The sequence below is a fragment of the Crocuta crocuta genome, unplaced genomic scaffold (assembly GCF_008692635.1).
Source record: "Crocuta crocuta isolate KB4526 unplaced genomic scaffold, BGI_CrCroc_1.0 scaffold266, whole genome shotgun sequence".
NCBI lineage: Eukaryota > Metazoa > Chordata > Mammalia > Carnivora > Hyaenidae > Crocuta > Crocuta crocuta.
This window is the reverse complement of record NW_027531005.1, coordinates 5668227-5686599: the sequence shown is the minus strand read 5'-3', so window position 1 is coordinate 5686599 and position 18373 is coordinate 5668227. Positions and strand designations below refer to the sequence as shown.

The following is an 18373-nucleotide window of genomic DNA, read 5'->3' as shown; positions in this document are numbered from 1 at the left end:
AGTGCCCTTGGGGGCCTGGGGCCCACTGGGGGGGGGTGCCTTGTGCAGGGGAGGGGCAGCCCTGGACAGGGCCGGTGTGGTGAGGAGCCAGCGGGCACAGGAGCTGGAAGGGGAACAGAAGAGCGGGCCCTCCGGAGCGCGGGAGAGGGGCGCCCCACATGCCGCTCCAGCTGGTCTGGCCGCCCCGGAGTCCTGGGTGCTCCAGTCCTGGTCAGCAAACAGGTCCTGGTGCAGGTGCCCGTGGCTGTGGGCGATCAGGCTCCCAGCTGGGAGGCCTCAGGCCCCGGCTGACCCTCAGGTTGGCCCTTCATGGCCAAGGGGTTGAGGCCTGACTTATCTCCCCAGCTGCCCTGTTTCCTGCCACTTTATCAGGGAGGGTGAGAAGGTATCAGAGCTCGGGGCTCTCATCCTCCCTCCCCGTGGGACGGGGCCCAGGTGCAAGGTGGGGGAGGGGAACAACCCTTGGGCCCAGTCTGAAGGACCTCAAGACCTGGGAGACCTGGGAGAGTTTAAAAGGCCCCAGGGCCTTCTCTCGGCCTCAGTTGGCGTTTCCAAGGGGCTGCAGCATGAGGGGGCTGTTGATTTGGAGTGTGCTGCTCGGGGCTGTCCTTGGCAAAGAGGACTTTGTGGGGTAAGAGTATGGAGAGAAGGGGGTGCTCAGACAGGAGACGGGAGCACTCAGCCCCCAGCCAGCGTCTGGAGGAGACAGACCGACGTATGGGATGACTCCAGAGAGGAGCAGACTAGCACACCCTGGGAGGCAGACTGACCAGGGACCGGGGCTGAGAAGGGGTCTGGTCCCTTGGGACAGCTTCCTGAGACCCCGAGAAATTTGACCTTGAAGGAGGAGTTTTCAGGAGAGGACGTGGGAGGAGATCTGGCCGGCTTTGGAGAGAGAGACAGAGTCTAAACTGGGATGAGATCGCTCCAAGGCTAAGACCCCTCAGGCTTTCCCCCTGCTCAGCCCGGAGGTTCAAGCCCCAGCCTGGGGCTTTCAGGCCACTTGACGCCATCCTCCTCCCACCTGGGGAGTGTGGAGTTGCTCAGGCCGCCGGTCTCCCCTCCCGCTCTGCCCAGGCACCAGGTGCTCCGAATCTCTGCTGCTGATGAAGCCCAAGTACAGAAGGTGAAGGAGCTCGAGGATCTGGAGCACTTGCAGGTCAGAAGAAGTGGGGAGTCCTCCAGGAGGCCCCAAGGGTTCCACTCAGGCCAGCTGGGCCCACCCCAGGCCCCCATCATCCCCTGGGGCCACCTGGGTCCTGGGCCTGCTCTCCTCAGCCACCCAGAAAGGACCCCATGGGACTGATTTCTGTTAGGAAATGATTTAACCTTCTAGTTCCAGAATCTTGCTGCCCTTGACCATCTGAGCAAAGGGAGGACCTTCTAGCACTTCTCTCTGCTTGCTCTCTTGAAGCTCCTCCACAACGCTTCCTGGGCCATTTCCCTGACCACAGTGGACTCTGTCCAGGGCCCACGGTTTCCCCTTTGTCCTCTGCCCCTGACACCCATGCCACAGCCCGTCGTACGGGACACTCTGGCGCCAGCACCCCCTCCCGGTTGGCCCTTGCCCAGCCCGCCATGACAGTGCCCACTCTCGTCCTCTCCAGCTGGACTTCTGGCGGGGCCCTGCCCAGCCTGGCTCTCCCATCGACGTCCGAGTGCCCTTTCCCAGCATCCAAGCGGTCAAAGCCTTCCTGGAGGCCCATGGCCTCGGGTACACGATCATGATTGAGGATGTGCAGTCGTTGCTGGATGAGGAGCAGGAGCAGATGTTCGCCTTCCAGGCCCGGGCCCGCTCCACCAACACCTTTAACTACGCCACCTACCACACCCTGGAGGAGGTGAGGGACCCCTGGACCACTGCGCACAAGCACTGAGCTCTGCATTAGGCTGGCAGAATGCAGCCAGAGTCAGGGCTCACCCAGGTGTGCATGCACCTGTTCTGTCTCCGGTGACCTGGCTGGTCTGGGCTGTGGCTTGGAGCTGCTAAGGGAGGCATCCGGGTATCTGGCAGCCGTGACAGCCGGCCTCCCCTCCTCTCCCTTCTCAGATCCATGGCTTCATGGATTTGCTGGTTGCTGAGCACCCACGGCTGGTCAGCAAGCTCCAGATTGGCAACACCTACGAAGGTCGCCCCATCTATGTGCTGAAGGTAATGGGCACCTGCATGTGAGTGCACATGGGCACATATGCAAGAGTGGGCACCCACATCCCTGTGTGGGGTCCCATGGGTGAACCCGGGGTCACCGGGAATGCTCTGCTGTATGAACTCCCCATGCTGGCATTTGGGAAGGTCGGAATTTCTGCGCTGGTCTAGCCGTATACGTATACCTCATACACACGCAATTCTTAAACTTTTAAGTGACCCAAGTGTTTTCGATCAAGTGTCGCATTGTGGAAAGTATCCGAGAGTCAGGGTTGTCCGGATCAAATGTTTTATTTGTGACACCCCACAGAGAACTGTGTATGGGCAGCAGAAAAGGGGAGGGCCCAGAGTTCTGGCTGAGTCATATTTGCCCCAAGGCCAACGTGAAGGCTGGAGGCCAAGTTCTGCAGGATTCCTGTGTGGACCCCGCCCCCACCCCTCACCTGAGTGATGGCCCCACAAATAAAGCCTTAACCTGAGACACCCAGGGAGCAGGTGGCCTCTGGCCTGGGGTGTGCTCTGCTTCAAGGAGGTGGGACAGGATCCTGGCTAGATCTCCTTGCTTTTCTTGTTCAGTTCAGCACTGGGGGAAACAACCGTCCCGCCATCTGGATCGACACGGGCATCCATTCCCGGGAGTGGGTTACGCAGGCCAGTGGGGTCTGGTTTGCGAAAAAGGTAAGCCTGGGGAGGTGAGGAGGGTTCTCGCCTGGTGGGCTGGTGTTCAAGGCCCTCTGGAGCCCGGGCCTCCCCTTCCCATCCAGATGCCGAGGGCGCAGGTGTCTGTCTGCTGCTTCAGTGTTGCAGACGCCTGCCCTGACCCTCTCTGCCCATGTGTCCCCCAACTTCCTGCCAGATCACACAAGACTATGGCCAGGACGTCACTCTCACTGCCATTCTCGATTCCATGGACATCTTCCTGGAGATTGTCACTAACCCTGATGGTTTTGCCTTTACCCACACCAAGGTACAGGTTTCCTCTGGTTCTTGGGGAAAACATGGTGGGCCTCTGAGCCCCACAAGCTGTTCACCCCGAATCTCAACCCCTTTGTCCAGGGAGGGGCAAGTCGACCTGTTCTCCTAGGTCAGGGTTCTGTCCTTGGCTTTCTTGACATTTGGGCACGTGATTCTTTGTGTGGAGGCTGTCTTGTGTAGACAGGGTGTATAATGGCATCCTGACCTAATACTCAGTAGATGCCAGGAGCAAGCCCTCCATTGAGAGAATCAGATGTCTTGGAATGGGGGGACAAAATCCCCCGGACCTACTGCCCTGGACCTTATTTCCTAGCTTTATTTTACTTTTATGGCAGGTACAGCATGCTACCAATCCAGTGCATACTGGCGGGGGGCGGGGGGTGGGGAGGCCTGCTGCCTTCTTCATTTCCACCAGTAGAAACCTCTGGCCAAGTACTGTCCACTGTTGCCTCTGTTCTCCTTCAACCAAGAGCCCCCTTTGCAGACCTTCCCAACAACCAGCTGGACGTGGCTTCTCACCCACGCTGTGCCCACGCCCATGCTCCAGATCAGAGCGCTCTGTGTTGGCCCGCACTGCTCTCTGCGGGCTCTGGCCTCCAGCCCAGCTTGGTGACAGACACGTGTCCGGTTCTTTCCTCAGAATCGTATGTGGCGCAAGACTCGATCCCTCACACCGGGCTCCACCTGTGTTGGGGCGGACCCAAACCGGAACTGGGATGCTGGCTTTGGGAGTAAGGCCCAGTGTGATCTGGGAGCAGGGATGGGAAACTCAGATGGCTCCTTACCCTCCTGTGTCCTGTTGCCCCAGCGGTGAGGGCAGAGTGGGAGGGAGGGGTGTCAGCCTGTCCCCTGAGGCTCCCCGGGAGGGAGGAGGCACTCTAGATTTCCGTATGCCTTGTCTGTAGAAATAAATCTCCCCGCATCGGAACTAAGATCTGAAACCTATGTAGGGCTTTTCTAGAGTTACTTCAGCTCCTTCTCTCTGTGGTCCCTTCACTAGAAGAATGGGTCTTGCGTGGGGAGCCCCCCTTCCCTCTCTGGGCATGTCCATCAGCTCTGCCTCCACCTGGCTAGGGAGGGAGGCAGGACACCCTGGCCTTTCCTTCATTCCAGGATGGGGGTGAGCCCTTCTGCATTCTACCCCTATTTCCACACAAAGAACTCGAGGGCATGGGAGCCACACTGCTCAGCTGTAAGGAAGGTCAGCTACCCCCCTCTCCTCCCACAGTGGCAGGAGCCAGCAGCAACCCCTGCTCGGACACTTACCATGGCAAGTTTGCAAATTCCGAAGTGGAGGTCAAGTCCATCGTGGACTTTGTGAAGAGCCACGGGAACATCAAGGCCTTCATCTCCATCCACAGCTACTCCCAGCTCCTCCTGTATCCCTATGGCTACAAAGCAGATCCAGCCCCTGACCAGGGCGAGCTGGTATGTGCTGATCCCCTTCCTGCCTACACTGCTGAGCCTGGCACCCTTTCTCCCACAGACCCCTGGTGGCTTGGGAAGACCTTGCTTGGGCAAGGCAGACTAGTCTCACTTTCTATCTGGGAAACTGAGGTACACTGTGGCCCAGTCACTTCTGTCACATGGCAGAGCAAGGGGCAGGGCTAGACTTTGTGCTTATACCACCGAGTTCAATCTGGAGCCACAGTGCAATCAAAGGGCAGCGACTTAAGTGCCAGCCAGACATCCTGCGGGGTTCGAGGATCACGGGGCTGCTGAGCACCTGCTCTGCGCTGGGCCTCTTCCCAGCGAGAAGTTGGGCTACCCTGGCCCTGCTGTTGCTGGCCATTAACAGGTGGTATCGCTTGTCGTTTTCTCCAGGATCAGCTGGCCAAGTCTGCTGTGACCGCCCTAACCTCCCTGTATGGGACCAAGTTCAAGTATGGCAGCATCATCAAAACAATTTGTAAGTGGGCGCATGGTCTCCGGGGCGGCACTGGGAGGAAACTTAGCTGGCGCTTCCTGCCTGTTGTGGTGTCCCTCCTGGAGGAAGCAGCCAGGGGTGCCTAGATCTGGGAGCATGGGCGAGGACAGCAGCCCTCAGCCGTGCCTCGGGGAGCAGTGGGGCCCTTTCCTAAGTGAACTCTGCCTTCATTGATCTCTTCAGACAAGCCTATCAGCTCCTCTGAGAACTTTTGTCCACTTGTCTTGGGTTAAGTCCTGCTTTCGGAGGGGATGGAGGGTTTGTAGATCTGCTGGCGTTTGTAGATCACTGAGAAATTCCACTTAGAAAATTACTCTTCCTCCAACGCCTTTCAGTTAGAGAATATATCTTATCTTTCCCCAGCTTACTCGTACATGCAAGGAGCACTGTTAAGTCAAAATGGACTTAAGTCAGCAAATGTTTATTGAGCACATGCTCTGTAGCAGGCCCCATTTTCTGTGCTTAGGACATAGTTAGAAATAAGCAAAGATGAGGAAATGTACATCCCAGTCAGGGAGAGTGACAACAAACATGAATGAGTAAACGATACAATGTGTTAGGTGATGAAGGCTAGGGAGAAAAAGAAAAACTAGAACATGATGAGGGCAATCAGGAATATTGGGCATGGGAGCTGTGTGTGTGGGTTGAAGGGTAGGCCTCATTGAAATAGTGAAATGTGGGTCAGTGTTGAAGGAGATGAGGAAGGGAGCCAAAAGGCTATCTATCTGGGGAAGAGCCTTCCAGGCAGAGGAACCTTCTAGAACCAAGGTCCTGCCATGTGATCTGGACTGGCGTGTTGGGGGGACAGCAGGAACAACATGGAGCCACGGGTGAGAGCACATGGGGGTCGTCAGGGACAGGTGAGGTGTGGGCAGATCCCGTAGGGCCCTGAGGAATACAGCAAGTTTGCTGGCTAACGAGAGGCAGAAGTACCGAGTCAGAAGACAAGGATGGAGAGGGGAGGGCTGCAGGCACCCCTCACGTACCTCTGGCCCCAAGCGCCCAGGGTTTGGTAGGTGAGTGGGCCACAGTCTTACCTAGGGCTGGCCTTGCTTTTGGACTTCAGGCCTCATTTGGAAATGGTTTCAAACCACATCAGAGGTTTTTGCTTCCATCAATGTTGTCAAGTTAAATTCAGACACGCAGCCCACCTTCCAGACCCCTGCCCTATTCAAAAGCAACTTCATTACCCACTGTTACCTGCAAATCTGGGCAAAATTCCCTCCAAAAAGACAGACAAGGGGCCTCTACTTGGCCTCTGGCCTTCTGCACTCTCTCCTGCAGACCAGAACGCCAGGGGACAGATCCTGGTTACTCAAGTGGGTAACTCTGGTATATTTGGAGGTTTGACCAAAGTGGCTCTTGGAGGGAGGTGGTTTTCAGTGGGGCTTTTTCAATTGCAAGAACTTTCTTGCATTCCCCCGTGACAGGACCATTGCTGGTCCTCTTCTATGGGCTCTTGAGCTGAACCCCCTTGGGGGACTTCCTTGGGAGGAAGCCAGGCTGCTCGGTCAACAGCAGGCACTTAGCGGATGCCGACTCCAGTCAACCCTACATGAGGCTCCGGGCTTAGGACCATTGGCCCAGACCATAGCAGTGTTTTTAAGTGATTGACCTTTGCTCTCTGGCATCTGCTCCTGCTCCAGACCAAGCCAGTGGAAGCACCATTGACTGGACCTACAGCCAGGGCATCAAGTACTCCTTCACCTTTGAGCTCCGGGACACCGGGCGCTATGGCTTCCTGCTGCCGGCGTCCCAGATCATCCCCACGGCTCAGGAGACGTGGCTGGCGCTTCAGACCATCATGGAGCACACCCTGAATCACCCCTACTGAACTGGTCCTTTGGTACTCTCTTCCTCCTCCTCTCTGGCCCCGCTCAGGCAACCAAATAAAGTTTGAGTGTACGTGGAACGGAATCTTGGGGCTGACACGTGGGAATGGATGTGACATGTCTGCCTTTTCAAGCTAGGGCAGAAGTGATTTAGTTCCTGCAGGCCTCGCTGGAAACGTGTGGGTGGTTGGACTAGATGACCCCTGCATTCCCCTGCATTCCAAGGTCCTCTGAAGTTGTATCCAAGTGGCGTCTGTTTTAATTAGACCACCCTGAGCTTAGCTCATCAGCGGGGTGATTTGTTCATACCTTAGTAGCAAGCAGCAGCCACAGCTGCTAACCAAATGCCTGGCACCCTGCAGTGGTCAGGAATTCAGCTCGTGCAAGAGTATAGCTAGTTAGATCCATTTATCTACAAAAGCAATAACTCTTGAGTATGAAAGATCAGAGTCCTGGTGGCCACTGCTGTCCTAAATAGACATCGCAGCCAGGCAAAGCCCACTTCTGTAAAGCAAGATCTGCTCCCCCACTCCTGAGTTAAATTGGAAGAAAACAATTAGGTTAAGTGAAATAATTCACTGAAGATAAAGAACAAACACCAATCCCAGAACCTTCTTGTTAAATGTAGTACATCACGAAGACTTCGCTTTTAGGGACAGAAGCAGCTTTGTTTTCATATGTCACCTCCTTTCTAGTATCCTTCAGGTCCCCACTTCCTTTTCTATTTCACCTACCGCTACTCCTTATCATTTGCAAAATTTCTCAGACACAAGGCTCTCCTCCTGATACTCTCCAGAGCTCCTAAGACTCAGTGGGTCTCCTCCTTTCACTTGGTGATTCTGCTGGCTACGACATCACACTTAGTGGCTAGTACCTCAATACATAGGACATCTCAACTTCTTTCAGAGCAAGAATCTAACTTCTGTTCTTTCAGAGGAAGGAAGATTCTAACTTCACATCTCAGACGTGAATGTGGAGCAGGGGGTTACTCCCGCGGAAGTCACTGGGGAGCGGGTGAGGGTGGACTGGTAGCTCCCCAAAGACGGAAGCTGGGGGTGAAGATGGCCACCTTGCCCCGTATTGGCCCTTTGGGGTGTCGCAGTGCATCCAGCTCTGAGATCTTGAAAGTCTTGTCTTTTCCACAGGAAATGGCCTGTAGGTCAACTGCTTTTTCTTTCTTTCTTTCTTCTTCTTCTTCTTCTTTTTTTTTTTTTTGCTACCAAACATTCTAAAAAGCAAAATGTATGAGGCAGAATAGATACATATTTATATATCATACATAAATTTATGCCCATGCAAGTTTATGAGGCAAGGTAAAATGGTGTTTTAGTTTTTACAGAAAAATGAAGTGAAGATTTTATAACACTTCCTTCAAGTAATGTTTCGGGAAGCATTTCCATTCAACCTATATGAGCTGAAACCCATTTTATTTTTTTATTTTTTTTTAAAGTGAAGGATATCTTTTTTTTTAATGTTTTATTTATTTCTAGGAGAGAGAGAGAGAGAGACAGCGTGAACAGGGGAGGGTCAGAGAGAGAGGGAGTCACAGACTGAAACAGGCTCCAGGCTCTGAGCTGGCAGTCAGCACAGAGCCCGACGCGGGGCTCGAACCCACGAACCGTGAGATCATGACCCAAGCGAAAGTCGGACGCTTAACCAACTAAGCCACCCAGGCACCCGGGGCTGAAACCCATTTTAATGGCTCCGTTTGGGCAACTAAAAGGACAATCTTATTTTTTGCTTGATAAAGATGGATAGGCAAAAACAAAATATTAAGTTAGCAAGGATGGTAAATCTTACAAAATTGGATTCCTTAGACTTCAGGGATAGAATTGCTTAATTTAAGATAATTGTGCTTCCTGATAGCAGGCACCACTTTGGCATTCAATCTCCAAAACCGCCAACAATAGTTGACGTACAGATGCCCAATAACTATCTGTTGAGTGAATGTTCTCTACTTTTACTAATGAATGAATTTATGAATTTTATAATCTGTATAGTGTAGGCTCATGAGTTATTTTGAATTCCCCAAATTGTAGTTTAGAAAGTGAGGCTCTTAGGAAACCTGATAAGACAAGGAATGAAGCACCAGAAAATTCCATGAGGGGAGAGAGTGCACTGGTTTGTTCAATACGTACTCCCTACTGGTTTGCCAAATACATGGCACAGAGCAGGTGCTAAATAAATACTTGTAAATGGAGATAGGGAAATTGTTAATACTTTTTTTTTGTATTTTCAAGTATAAGAAGAGGTTTACATTTTGTTTGCAGATACACAGTTTTACAAATTTGTGGGTAAAAAATTTATAAGTAAAAGCATGAAGCTAAAAGAGAAAAAATACTTTTAGAAAATATTGCAGGATCTATGAAAAAGTATTAATAACCTTGAAGGGAAGAGAGTTCTTATAAGTCAAAGGGGGTAAATTTAAAAAAAGGACTAACATTTCAAAAAAAAAAAAAAAGCAATTCCCCAAAGAAGCAACACAAAAAGCCAATAAACGTATAAGAGATACTGATCCTCTGAGTGATTTTTTTTGTACATTAAAGAAAAGCAAATAAATCATTTTTCTTCCATCATATTGACAAAGAATAAAAAGACTGACAATTCGGTGCTATCAAGGGTATGAAGAAATAAGACCTGTCATATACTACTGGTGTGAAGATGGATTTCCACCTTCCTGGGGCAGAAGGTGGGGTAGAATATAAATCAAAATTTCACATATATTGTTGCTTTAACCCCGAAAGTCCACTTGGAGAAATTTGTTTTATAAAAAATATTCAGACAAATTCAGATGCATATATGTATAAGGCTGTAATAATAAAAAACTAAATACAAAGGAAAAGAGCCTAAATAGATACCAGTATTGATACCATATGACGTGTTTAAACAGTGGAGTCTTATGAAGCCATTGCAGTCCATGTAGACGTGGGGGAAATGGGTCACACAACACTAAGGGAAACCAACCAGCCACAGGATGGAGATGTTCTAAAATAGGGTTGTGGTAATGGTTACACAACTCTATAAATTTGCTGAACATCACTGAATTGTACACTTAAAGTGCTTGGATTTTATAGTATGTGATTTATACTGTTGCTTTAAAAAAGTAGTTACAAAATAGTATGTTCAGTATGAATTTCACTTTTGTTTGAAACACAGACACACACACAGACACACACACACACACACACACACACTATAGTGGATCGTGTGATGGTTTTCCTCCTTATACCTTTTTGGATTTCTTGCAGTCGGCTTTTACAATCAGGAAAAAAACCAGACTAGTTCAAACACACCAAATAACGCATGGGTAAAGTTATCTAAAACCAACTCAATATCAACATCCAACATCTAAGTGGTGATCTTAATTTGTGCCCAGATTCTTTTTTTATAATCTGCCTAAACTCATTTCTTCTGCTCTGGCTTCACCACATGGCCCAGAACAATGTAAGTATCTCATCATTGGAAAAATTACCGATAGAGCTGGAAGCAGCCGCGTTTCTACAGAGGGAAGGGTTTTCTCCCGCTCCCAGGTGGGAGCTGTTCCCTTAAGCACTCTGCCATAGCTCAGAGGAAAATCCCCGGGAGCCCTTTCTGCTCACATTTAGTTCCTGCAGCAATCCAGGGAATTGATTACGCTAATGCCTATTCTCCAGGGCTTTTCAAAATTCTTTGTTTTTAAAGAAACTCATTTGACTTTTTCCTGAGACCCTTATATATGGTTCTCAGTGTGGCCTGGGGGCCATTGGAGGTCCGTGAGAATCCTTCGGGTGGCCTCTTGAATTAACACTCAGATGTGCATGTGGAGCTTCCTGGGTTTGGCCTGAATTTAAAATTGAAATGTCATTGAATACAATCCAGATATGACCTCACTGGTCCTTCCTCCAGTGCAGGGCCATTCATCATCTCAGCAAGTGTTTTGCAAGGGCATGTGGGGCTAGATGGGTTCGAGGCCGCAGAAGGACTCTCGGTCTAAGGACTCTAATGAAACACCCTTCTGCGAATATACTCGGACCCAGAGGCTACTCACAGGAAACTGATTAGGACCAACCATAGTGTTCAGATTGGCCACACGAAGGAGAAGCTCCGAGAAAAAAGGCACGGAGTGCCCGTCAAATCTGACAAACTGTCAAAGGGTAATGAATTTTCCCCAAAGCTTTCAAGATCTGCATTAATGTGGCAACTCAAATTGCGAGCATCATCTAACAGCCCCAGAGACTGAGACTGCCAAATGCTTATTGCCAACCGGAAAGAAGAAAAGTGAAAGTCTCCTGCTGAACCATGGCAGTGGGGTTCGGCTGCAGTTTCAGAAGAGTGCAGTGGAAAAAGCGCTCTGGGAAGGAGAACCGAGGCAGAGGCTTACTTGGCTCCCCACCTGCCCCGGCCCAGGCCTGTGGTCCCGAGGGAATTCATGCACCTTGTGTCTCTGCCTAAATTAGAGACATCCCCGCAAAGGAAAGAAAAGATCAGACATGAAGTCCTAGCAGGATGGTTTATTAAATGAATCGTTCAAGTTATTACGATTACAGTTAAAACAGCTGACTTCTTTTCCAACGGTCTAGTTAAAAGTGTTTTTAAGTCCCATTCCTTAAGGGAGACCCCCTTAGTGTTCATTCAGGAACAAAACAAATCTTAGGATAGCACCCGTCCTCAAGATCAGTCACTGGGTGCAGACAGTGGATATACGGAGACACATATTCCTGGGAGCAGATGTGCCGTCTCTGAATTCCTGTCGCCTTTTGTGCAGATGGCGTGTGTATGTGTGTGGGGGGGGTGGAGACAGCTTTTGGGGGGCAGGAACCTCTGGTGACAGGGAGGGAAGGAAGGCCAACAGGCAGGGGAGAGGTGCATTTGTGTGGGTAAATTGGAGGCATCGCGGAGGGACGGCGTGGCCGCGCCTACCCAGCGTGAGAAGCACCGAGCGGAGCAGCGAGCGACAACTAGATCTGAAGGCGCCATTCTCAGGCTGGCTCCTGGCGTCTTGACCTTTAGCTCAGTGACTCAGGGCCTCAAGAGGAGTTGCTTAATTTCCACCTGCTCCTCAGTCTCCTGCCCTGACGTTGGGGCACCCATCTCACGGGACTGTTGTGAGAAAAGAGGGTCAGAACACACAGGATTCTAGGAACGCTGCCTAACAGAGTGGGCACTCCAAGCATCTGCTGGGATTATTATCCCGCGAGCTTCAAGGTTTGAAACAGAAGAGAAAAAGAACCCACTGTCAGATGGGGATGGTGTGCACCTGTATCTGATGAATTCTGGAGGCTACTCTGGGCTGGAGAGGACCACGCAAACAGGCCTGGCCAACTGCAGGCAGCCAGGGTAATAACAATACCCCTAACAGCTCCCAGGGTGCCGCCGGCAGTAGGTAATCCACAAATCTCAGGATTGTGAACGCCTCTCCTACGAAAGCAGGATGTGCACAGTGAAACAAAAGATAACGAGCTCTCTGGGTCTCCAGAACGGCAGACCGGCACTGAGTGGCCACACCATGGGCATTATACCCCAGATTTCAGTCTTAGCAGGTTCAATTCACTTATTCATCGATGCTGACCAAAGGCTGCTTTCATATCAACGGTGATTTTCCCCGTCTGGGGGCTTACAGTCAAAACAGTTTCGAATAGAAGGCCTATTTGCATCCTTTAAAAAATGCAGTCCATCAGTCAATAGCGCTTAATAAGTGGCCTCTGTTTGCCACAGGTTTTTACCAGGTGTCTAAATATGTGACACAGGTGAAGAGATTTTGCTTCCGCATTCAGAACAAAGGAGGATCAGCCTCAGAGAGGGAGCCGGTGAGGGGATTAGGCGGGACATTGTTTGGTAAACACACATAAAATCAGACCCTGAATCCCATTTTTTGTCAGAATTCAGTGCTGACAAATTTCCACCATCACCTGTCTTTATGCTGTGACTGACCTATGTATCAATTTAAAGATACGGCAATAACAATTTCAGTACAATTTACTGCACCGTTAGGACAGTGTTAACAACCAAATGTATTCTGAACGCTTTGGAAGCACGGTGTGTTATATTTCCTGTTTTTACAGGAGACACGTGTTTGTTAATAAAAAAATTAATTGAACTGCGTATCAGCCTATCATCCTGCCCACATAATTGAGCTGATGAATCGTAATCTATGTTTCTGGTATTTCTTGTAAAGAAAGGAAGGTATTATGAGAATCGTGTCTTTGAAAGAACCGTGAAGAGAATAAACGCCTATGAAAGACACGGAGAACATTTTGCCAGCAGGGAAAGAAAGTTTCTCAATGATAATCATCAGAGTTGGGTAAGAAGGGGAGTTACGAATGTAAATCCAGGTGGACAGAAATTAATTACCGCCCCTGCCAAAATGTCGGATTATGTAAAGATGAAATCTATAACCAATATGTAACATGACCAGAAACCAAAACCAACACAAGAAAAATTACCGACATCTTTCTTCCTAGTCTCGGATTCTGATTTCACTGATATTCCACCAGGGAATCAGGGAAAAGGAGGTTTTTGTTTTGTTCTGTTTTCTTGGTGAGTAGCTTTGAGTCTTAAGAATTTTTGTATAACCTTGATAGCACCACAGGAAAAAACCCCTCAGCAACTAATGAACACTATTTGTTCTCTTAACGATTCTGATTTACACCGAGTCCACGTGACTGTGCTGATTCTGGTTTTCTACTAAAAGTAAAATAAATAAATAAAATGACTTCTAGGCCATTTGCATCATTCTATACCTTTCAATAGATTAAACCTGACATATTTACAGCCCAAGATGTTCTGTTTGTTTTCAAACGAGTAAAATAGCTTTCCTTTTCAGCTCTCCCTCCTCCTTTTCTTCTTTGCTTCTCTCTTTTCTTCCTTAAATATTCACCCCTTTAAAGCACTGAACGTATTATCCAGACTTTGGCCATCACCGTTGCTCAGGCGAAGCTGCCGTTATACATCGATAANCGGGGGGGGGGGGGGGAGTCACAAGTTGCCCTGCCTGGGGCAGCCTGTCAACCTTTGAAACACTGACAAGGAAGTCCTGTCGTGATGTGCTTAAGGGACAATGGGTCCCTGCCTGAGCATGAGGAGAGACCCAGGCCTTCTGTCTAGAGAGCTAAGTATATTCTAATTAGAATGACGTCCGGATTTTTTACGCAAAGAGTACGTGCCTTCTTGGGAGATGCAGGGAAAAGAGGTATGCTTTCAAATCCCTTCCATCCCGTGTGGCTCCCCCAAACCACCTCCACAGAGAGTCAGAGAAAAGTGGGCACATCTCGGCATATTAATAGCAAACAACAAATTAATAACTATGTACTTTAATCTTCAGCATTCATAGTTGCACAAAGTATCACTGATCATTTAAATAATACATGTCCGTTCATCTAATGGAGAAGTCAGTAAAGTAGAACATTTGGAACAGTCACTTGAGCACGTAAAAACTGTCTGCGAGTGACACTTAACACACAAAGAGCAGAATCAGAACAGGTCGTTGAGGGGTAGTTACTTAGAATCCTTACCAATAGGCAAAGCACCATGGAGAAACACACGTAAATATATTCAACCTGCCAGATGCCTCAGCTAAATGCACAGCGATTCTAATCGGTTTGGCTACAGTGACTCTCCACATATACACAGTAGGTTCTAAAACGCGAGGGGGATTTGGTGATCGGGATGCAGAGTAGGGTCGTCACTTTCTGAAACAGAATTGAGCGGGGGAGTCTAAACTCCTGACCAGTCAACTTTCAAATGGCATAAACAGAACTTTGTTACGGAGAGAGATGGGTTTTTTTTTCCCCCTTAAAAACGTATATATGTCATAAAGGGCTGAAAATCTTGTCCATGCTAGGGGAAAGTTGAGGGTGGAAAAACTGGCATTTTTAAAAAACCTATGCTGTAAAGAAAATAAAACGCCAGAGCATTCTGGCATTAGCAAAAGGCTGAACTAAGTTCTCAGGCAATAAATTTATGGGGAAACATGACAGGCTCCTCATTAAAGCTATGTGTACGTTGGCTGAATTTTATACAAGATTCTTGAATCTTGTGGAAAATTGGGCACGGCTTGACATTTGAACAATGTCCCTGGTTTGTTTGATTTCTAAAGCATCGGAATATGTTGCACTTTGGAAATCAAGTAGAGAAGAATAAACACACTAAAACAGAACTGAGCTGAATCTGAAAGTTATTTTTCCATATGTCTCTATGAGATATTTATTACCTTTATTTCTCTTACAAACTATGCCCCTCCCCCCCCATGCTAGAAATACTGCAGTACATTCTCTTTTTCCTGTGGTTTTTTCTTTTTCTTTTTTTTTTTTTTGGTGGCGAGAAAATAGTCCCGTTAAGGCAAATCTTACCCGGCAGCGGTAACCACCTAAGGATAGGCAATTTTCAGTTGGCTTTTCAGAAGCAGGTTGCCATGACAAAGAGGACAATTTATTCTTTGGTCCCTTATCACAGCTACAGATCACAGACCATAAAAATTAACAAGGCTCTTTCCCTTTTCCTGATGATTTCGTAGTTCCTCATCCTTACCTGAGGTCTTTTGTTCCCCCAATTAAATTGAATGTCAGTCATCTAGCAATTCAATTAATGCTGATTCAAAATTCTGGCCCAAACCAGAATCTATAATCACAACCTCCTAATCACAGCTCAGTCGTGAGAATGAAAAGTAAGCAGGAAATTGCACTAATTACTCAATTACACTAATACTGTATTTTTAAGCTGGGGCTTAAAGGGGCTGTTGCTCTGACAAAGGACTGCGGTGTCGTCCTCACCACATGTGCCCGCAGTGGCCCGATTGAGGCTGATGTTTTGAAGTGGCCATAATTTCTATCCATCTAAGACGGATGGACCCGAGCCGGGGAATGGAAATTTACAGCCGATAAACCAACCACAAATGAGGGACAGGTCGGGGAGGGGAAGGGGGGCTTCAACGGCTCTTCGCACAGGCCCGGACAATGGACGGGGCTCTTCCGGAGGGATGCGGTGACCCCATGTGAAGGAGGCTGGGCACACGTCATCACAGTGCTGGTTCCAGGAAAACATCTACTGGGGAGGGGAGCACTCAGGAAGCATGAGGGTTGCTCTACCGAACTTAAGGTTGAACAATGCTCAAGGTGCCAGGCTCCAAACTCAGCACGGAGCCTGCCGCGTGTGCTGGGCAGGCAGCTCCTCAGGGTCCACCCCTGGCCGGCTGAAAGCTGAGAATCACCCCCCCCCCCCCCACAACCCCCAGGGTCAGCTTCCGGGGCTGCAAAGCCCACCTGGACAACCTTCATGAGGCCAAGATCAGCGAGTGGTTGGAAAGAACATACCAGACGTTCCCGAAGAATTTACAAAACCGTGCAGGACATGAACCGATACAAGCTGGGCCTTATTTAAAACACAAAACACAAAAAACCACCTAAAAAGTTAGACTCTCTTTGCCTACTCAGTTTCAGAAACTTCAATGTTCTATAAACAACAGGGATGACGCTGGAGCCTGTCATGCCTCTGGTTTTCGTGAAACTCCTTCCGAGTTGGACGCTGGAAGGGAGCCGGACACGGGGAGAGGAAGGAGGGCCCATCACACATGGCGTCGTGTTTCCTCCGCAGCAGTCGCTGACAATGACCACCTTGGGAACTGCTCAGGGGTTCCGAAAGGAGACAAAGTATTTATTTGACTAAGACACACACAGTCTTTACTTCCAGGGTTTGCCTTGCAGGTGGCCACTGCTGAGCGAGCGGGAGTTCGGGGGGCCGCCAGGGCCCCCGGCGGGCAGGTTCTGGCCGCTGCGGGCTCCTGGGCCCTTGGAGTCTCTTCCGGAGGCATTAGCTTGGCTCAGGCGGCCTGAAGGGGGCAAGAAAGCAGGGAGCAGAGCTGCAAGAATGACTCCAGGGACCATCTGCCAAGTATACTTTTAAGCTAATGAAGTCGTATGGTACAACCACTTTCAAGCTAATGGAGCCCTATTCAGCATCTACTCGAGGCTAAAACCTACTCTTCATGCTGGGGAACAGCCTGGAGGTAGGGAAGGGGCAGGGAACGTAAGGACGCCCAGAGAGCTGCCTTCTTTCCCTTCCTCTCCGTTATCCCAACCAACCTAGTCTGGCCTTCGTTTCTCCTTGGTAGAGACGGGTACAGGAGTGATTAGGGAAAAGACAAGAGGAAGTAGTGTGCTCAAGGGAAGGTTGGACATGGGTTTCGAGGTGTCCAGAAGCTGCAGAGGGAAACAAAGCGTGTGGCAGAGGAAATCCAAGTGCCTCAGCTTGGCCTCTCAACTGAGCCTGAAATACACAGCTTATTTGAATGATAAATCCTTTCTCTCTGTCCATATACGATGCCTAATTCTTCCCACAACCTGGGATCACCTCCCCTTGCCCCCGCCCCTCCATGCACAGCACCCACACATCCCCCGCGCCCAGCAAATATTATAAGAATCTGAATATAAGAAAGCAAGCTTTTCATATGATGAGGTGATATTCAAAGCCGCCAGGCTCAAAGTTCTACACAACACATTTTCTCTAAAGGTCAAAAGATCTTACTAGGATTGTCCGTGGGACCCTGCTCCTCTTCCAGGTAATATTCTATCTTTTTTAAGTCTTCTGGGGTAAATCGCCATTTATTCTCAGCTGGTAGAGGCGGCACCTTGGGGCTGGATCGTTTCCGGGCAGAGCCAGAAGGAAGGGCCTGCTGGCAAGATGCTGGCAGGGAACCGGTAATCAGTCCTTCTGGGAATTTCTGGGCTAAGACTTTTAGACCTAGGTGTGGAAGAGCATCAGAAAAAGCAGCATTAACATGGTGAGGCTATGGCAAAAACCTGGAAAGGAGCCTGCACGCGTCGCCTCGTCTTTGGTCTTCTGGCCCAAGCCAACACAAGGAGGTGAAATCTTAACCCGCTTGACCATGAAGCAAGTTACACGAGAAAAATGGTGGTGGTTAGGTGGGATTCTGTGAACTCCACCAGAAATCTTTTTGCTCCAGTCTTTGGCATGAAGGCTTTCTTAATGCAATAGCATCATTTCAGGAATTAAAAACATGTGCCGATGGAACTAACGGAAGTTTCACAGAACTCCTGACCCTTTACAGCCAGTGTGGTCGTCTCTCTTTCCAGAATTCTTAATTCAGAGCGTGGAGAGGATAAGGGTGTCAGGAGAGGATTGAAGGACTTTCAGTTCAACTATCCGTCTTTTCAGTCCTAAGCAGCACACAGCCCACTCACCTCCGGAAAGCATGAAAAGGTTTTCAAATCCCCGCTCGCACATGGTGGTGGCCGCCTGGCTGGCCAGCCTCTCGTCGTCGTCGTACAGAATGATGATCTTGCCGTGAGCATTTTTCTAAGAATCATGTGAGTTAAGGTTCCACCACACTGGGCTAATGCTCCCAGACTATAAAGAAACCCCCAGGGAACAAAGAACTGTCAAGGTTCACTTTTCTGAGTTCAGAGGACATTGGACAATCCCATCACACCAGCCATTGCTGGATTTTTTCCTCTCATGGAAACCACACAAGCTGGGATTCTCATCTTTTATAAACTAATA

General features: G+C 49.3%; 2 protein-coding genes across 2 annotated transcripts in view; one reads left to right on the top strand and one right to left on the bottom strand.

Moving 5' to 3' along the window:
- The window catches only part of CPA1 (carboxypeptidase A1), a 15904-nt gene extending 8979 nt beyond the window's left edge, over positions 1–6925 (top strand). Inside the window, exons 4-13 of the mRNA XM_077770734.1 lie at positions 373–631; positions 965–1159; positions 1608–1841; positions 2051–2152; positions 2723–2824; positions 3003–3113; positions 3762–3852; positions 4350–4549; positions 4946–5030; positions 6695–6925. Of these exons, the coding sequence (XP_077626860.1) occupies positions 373–631; positions 965–1159; positions 1608–1841; positions 2051–2152; positions 2723–2824; positions 3003–3113; positions 3762–3852; positions 4350–4549; positions 4946–5030; positions 6695–6882 (1567 nt within the window). The 3' untranslated portion in view covers positions 6883–6925. The remainder of the gene's footprint in view (positions 1–372; positions 632–964; positions 1160–1607; positions 1842–2050; positions 2153–2722; positions 2825–3002; positions 3114–3761; positions 3853–4349; positions 4550–4945; positions 5031–6694) is intronic.
- Positions 6926–14153: 7228 nt separating this feature from the next.
- Positions 14154–18373, bottom strand: part of CEP41 (centrosomal protein 41) — a 48300-nt gene continuing 44080 nt past the window's right edge. Inside the window, exons 9-11 of the mRNA XM_077770743.1 lie at positions 18055–18169; positions 17378–17593; positions 14154–16682 (exon numbers count right to left, since the gene is read on the bottom strand). Of these exons, the coding sequence (XP_077626869.1) occupies positions 16534–16682; positions 17378–17593; positions 18055–18169 (480 nt within the window). The 3' untranslated portion in view covers positions 14154–16533. The remainder of the gene's footprint in view (positions 16683–17377; positions 17594–18054; positions 18170–18373) is intronic.